General features: G+C 41.0%; 1 protein-coding gene across 1 annotated transcript; it reads right to left on the minus strand.

Annotated features, from left to right (window-relative positions):
• Positions 1-3,718: 3,718 nt before the first annotated feature.
• On the minus strand, positions 3,719-4,434 carry LOC141601992 (uncharacterized). The gene is made up of 2 exons (XM_074422300.1): positions 4,233-4,434; positions 3,719-4,101 (listed from the first exon to the last, which is right to left on the minus strand). Exons 1-2 carry the CDS (start codon positions 4,432-4,434, stop codon positions 3,719-3,721), a joined length of 585 nt encoding a protein of 194 aa, XP_074278401.1.
• Positions 4,435-4,786: the final 352 nt, after the last annotated feature.

Consider the following 4,786-nt stretch of genomic DNA (forward strand, 5'->3'; position numbering starts at 1 on the left):
AAGGATTTCAGTTCGGCAATTTCCTCGTTTGCAGAAGGAGAGACCGGTTGCGGCGCTTGCGTAGAAAGAGCAGAAACATTCTTCATATCTTCATACAGTTGAGAAAAAGGAACTCCTTGCTTGTATTTTTGATAAGCAAGGACGCTCTCTATACTCGCCAGACACTCAATAGGGTCATGCCCTTCCATGCCACATCTACCACATATATCCACATGCTCAGTAATCGAACAAACCTGTGCACTCTCACCTGTAGCTTCTGTAATCTCCACATTACCTAGACTTTTGCTAGGACTTTCCACTGCAGCTACTGCCAACTCATTAACTTCCTCACTACCTCGGAGATTTCCATATTCGGAGACATGAATAGCCATCTCCTCAATGAGACGCCACCCTTGGTCATCTTCAACATTCTTCGTGAATATCCCCTTAGCTACACTATCAAGAATAGCTCTCTGGTTTCGATATAGTCCGTTGTAAAACTGAGTACAAAGGAACCAACGTTTGAACCCGTGATGAGGCACAGAGCGGACAAGCTTCTTGAACCTAGTCCAAGCCCCATCCAAGTCTTCAGTACATAGTTGCTCAAAAGAACTAATCTGAGCTCTCAAGGTATTGGTACGCTGCGATGGGAAATATCGCCTGTAAAAGGCCAAAGCAAGGGAACTCCAGTCGGTTACACCTGCTGCCTCCCTATCTAGATCTCTCAACCATTCCCGGACATCATCAGCTAAAGAAAAGGGAAAAAGAGCTCCCTTAACTTTCTCCTGTGTCACCCCAGCAGAAAGAGGAATGGTAGAGCAATACTCCGTAAACAGCTCGATGTGCCTGCATGGATCTTCTTCAGGTACCCCCCTAAAGAGATTTCTCTCGACCAGCTGTATGTAAGATGGGTGGATTCCAAAGGTTTCCGGATCAGTAATGGGTAATAGGAAACCTTTTGGAAGCGAATCCACATTAGGCTCAGAGTGGCTGGCTATATTGGGCATTCTGGCAAATAGACTTTACAAAGCACAACAAATAACCTGCAAAACTAATCAAAACTTTGCAGAAATGAGATCAGTCTCAAGGAATAAATTCCTTGAGACGAGAAACAAACTTAAGTAAAGCAACAAAATTGCGCCACCTACCCGGCAACGGCGCCAAAATTTGACAGGGCAGTCGTATACCTATCAAAAATAACCAACTGGCTCTAACTAATATAGCTAGGGAAGTCGGGTCGATCTCGACAGGGAGATGGGAAAATGTCAGCTTTGTCTAAGTTCGTCACGGTAACCAAATTGGGGGGGTTTTAAATGTATTGTTCTAGACTAATTGAGAGTAAGAAAGAGAATAAAGCAGAGAAAAGGAATTAAGCAGATAGAGAAAGCAGCTAAGACAGACGGTTCACCATGATCGTTCGGTCAAGTAATATAAATCTCGGGTCAAGGCAAGTGCGGTCTAAGGAGCAGTGAATATCTCCTTTCGGTCTCAATTCGCCCTAAAGCACAAATAGCTTAGCTCTCGCCCTCACTATAGTGCCCTATTGTTCGCTACTAGTCTCGCCTTTTCCAACCTTTCGGTCCAAGTCAAGGTTTACTATGATAAAAATGCCTAACTGCGTCGACTCAATTAGACAGATGCAGGTAATTGCAGCAGTTAACAACAAAGACTACACCAGCATTAACCTAATAAATCGACTACTATCCCTTCATAATCATGGATCCCCATTAGTCTTAGCAAGAGGGAATTAGCTATGCATCATCATCGAATCAACAACAATAACATATAGATAATGGAAACTAGACATGATAACAAAACTAATAAGGATTGAAATAGAGTAACGATGAAAACTAAAAGAGAGATAGCAAAATAACAGTAAATATGATTAAGGAATTAAAAGGAATAATAATACCAATCGCAAATCCAAATCTGAGTAGCAAAGTGTAGAAAGAGAGTAAAATCCAAGAAACAGTAGCCAGTGATAGAGTGAAAGTCCATGAGAGGAGTTACGCAGTCTACAGTATTTTGTAGCATACGAAAATACCTCTCCAAACCTAATCCATAGCCTAATTACAAAAGCCCATACGAAATTAGGCGGAAAAACTCTAATACAGGTTAAATCACTCGATCGAGTGGAAATAAACCACTCGATCGAGCAACTAAACATCAAACCCCTCGATCGAGTGGAAATAAACCACTCGATCGAGTAACTCCTTGTAAAGTCTTCTCGTTTGAATACTCGAACTGCTCGATCGAGTAACCTTCAGTATATAAAGCATTTGATCGACTAGAAAAGTATTCGATCGAGCTATTTTGGGACATTAGACATTATAACACCTTCCGAAACCAGCTCATGTATCTTCAAAGTGTTAGATTCCAAGCTCCGGCTTCTCGTTCTCCATAAATGCATGCAAATGGGACGAATTAAGGCTCGATTTAGCTCCTCTTTGGTTTATTCCTGCAATTTACATAAAACGAACCAAAGTAGAATATTCGGGGGTATTTGTAGCTAGATGCTACATAAATAGTACAGAAATGCGTGTAAAAATGAGGTAAAAACCTTATATAAAATACACGCATCACCCAACTCGTTCTTTTTCGCCATAAGTCCGTCTCATATGCAAAAATACTCACAGAAACACGTAAAATTCGCTCCCTCACCGCACTCAAAGCGCACGTATGAAAATTTTAACGCAAGCTTAATTTAACTAATTTAATTACGGAATTTAAATTAACTAATAAGAATTAAATCCAACTATATCCTAAATTACAAATAAATTACAATAAAAATCCGCGCTGCCTCCCGGTAGCACCAGTTTAAGAGGTCCCACTCGACTGTATTACCTTATTAGTGAGAGGAATCAAGAGTGAAGAGGTCAATGACCTCTATCACTCCAACATAATCACCTTCATAATAGACTTTTAAGCGTTGTTCATTCATCTTAAAGGTCTTACCTTTGTCACTTTGCAGTGTAACTGACATAAATTTGTTAACCTCAGCAACAGTAAACGGTCATAACCATCTGGACCTGAGCTTACCTGGAAATAAACGCAAAACGAGAGTTATATAACAATACCTTATCACCCACGTGAAATTCCCGTTGCAAGATGTGCTTATCATTCCATTTCTTCGTCCGCTCCTTGTACACTCGAGCACCATCATAGGCATGCAGTTGAAACTCATCTAGGTCATTCAAGTGCATCAATCTTTCTCACCTGCCACTGAGGGATCCACATTTAGTTCTTTGATGGCCCACATAGCCTTGTACTCAAGTTCCACAGATATATGGCACGCCTTCCCGTATACTAACTGGTACGGTGATGCACCAATCGGAGTTTTAAATTGAATACGGTAAGCCCATAAGGTATCATCAAGCTTACGACTCCAATCGATCCTATTCTTGCTCACTACTTTCTCAAGGATGGACTTTAATTCGCGATTAGAAACCTCCACCTGTCCACTAGTTTGTGGATGATAACCCAGCCTTTACGGCGTGTAACACAATATTTCTTCAATAAAGAGTTAAGATGACGCTCATTAAAATGCTTCCCACCATCACTAATGACTACAGGAGGGACTTCAAACTGCAGCAAAATGATCTTCTGAAACAGTTTGACAACTGCCTTAGCATCACAGGGCATCACAGGTAGGAGTAGCAACGGTTTCCACCCATTTGGAGACATAATCCACTACTACTTGTATATATTGGTTCCCATGATATGTAAGGAACGACCCTTGCTAGTCAATACCCCAAACATCAAAAATATCTATCTCCAAGATACCAGTTTGAGGCATCTCATGCCTTTGCGAAATATTACCCGTTCTTTGACATGCATCACTAGAACGGACAAAGCTAGTAGCAACTTTCAAGATACTCGACCAGAAGAAACCTGACTGCATCACCTTTGCAAATGTCCTGGACGGACCATGATGACAACCATAAGAAGAAGAGTGATAATGAGTAAGGATAGCATGTACCTTACTTTCACGAATACACCGTCTGTAGATACCATCAGCACATTCTCGGAATAAATACGAACCGTCCCAGTAATACCGCTTCACATCATACAAGAACCTCTTCTTCTGCTGACAGAACAAATCTGGAGGTATTATACCTCCAACTACATAGTTGGCATAAATAGCAAACCACAGAGTACCATAGTAATGACAAGTAAGTGGTCATCCGGAAAGGAATCATCAATGGGGATGACATCCCCTCATACCTCAAACGATAAAAATGGTCAGCAACTACATTCTGCACCAGAGTTATCCCGAATCTCCAGGTCAAACTCTTGTAGAAGTAAAATCCAGTGAATAAGTCTAAGTTTGGCTTCCTGCTTAGCAAATAAATACTTCAATGTTGCATGGTCAGTATGAACTATCACCTTAGAACCCAGAAGATAGGCTTTAAATTTGTCCAAAGAGTAAACAACTGCAAGAAGCTCCTTCTCCATAGTAGCATATTTAATTTGCGCATCATCTGGAGTCTTACTTGCATAATAGATGGCATACACCACCTTGTCCTTCCGTTAGCCCAAAACAGCTTCAATTGCATAGTCACTGGCATCACACATGATCTCAAAAAGCAAACTCCAATCAGGAGATCGGATCATCGGAGCTGAGATAAAAGCCTGCTTAATCCTGTCAAAAGATTGAACACACTCATAAGAATACCAAAATGGGGCATCCTTATGGAGGAGCCTAATTAAGGGTTGAGAAATTTTAGAGAAATCTTCATTAAATCTGCGATAAAACCCTGCATGACCCAAAAAAACTTCTCACACTTTTAACATTGACCGGGTACGG

This window comes from Silene latifolia, chromosome 9, assembly GCF_048544455.1.
Source record: "Silene latifolia isolate original U9 population chromosome 9, ASM4854445v1, whole genome shotgun sequence".
Lineage (NCBI taxonomy): Eukaryota > Viridiplantae > Streptophyta > Magnoliopsida > Caryophyllales > Caryophyllaceae > Silene > Silene latifolia.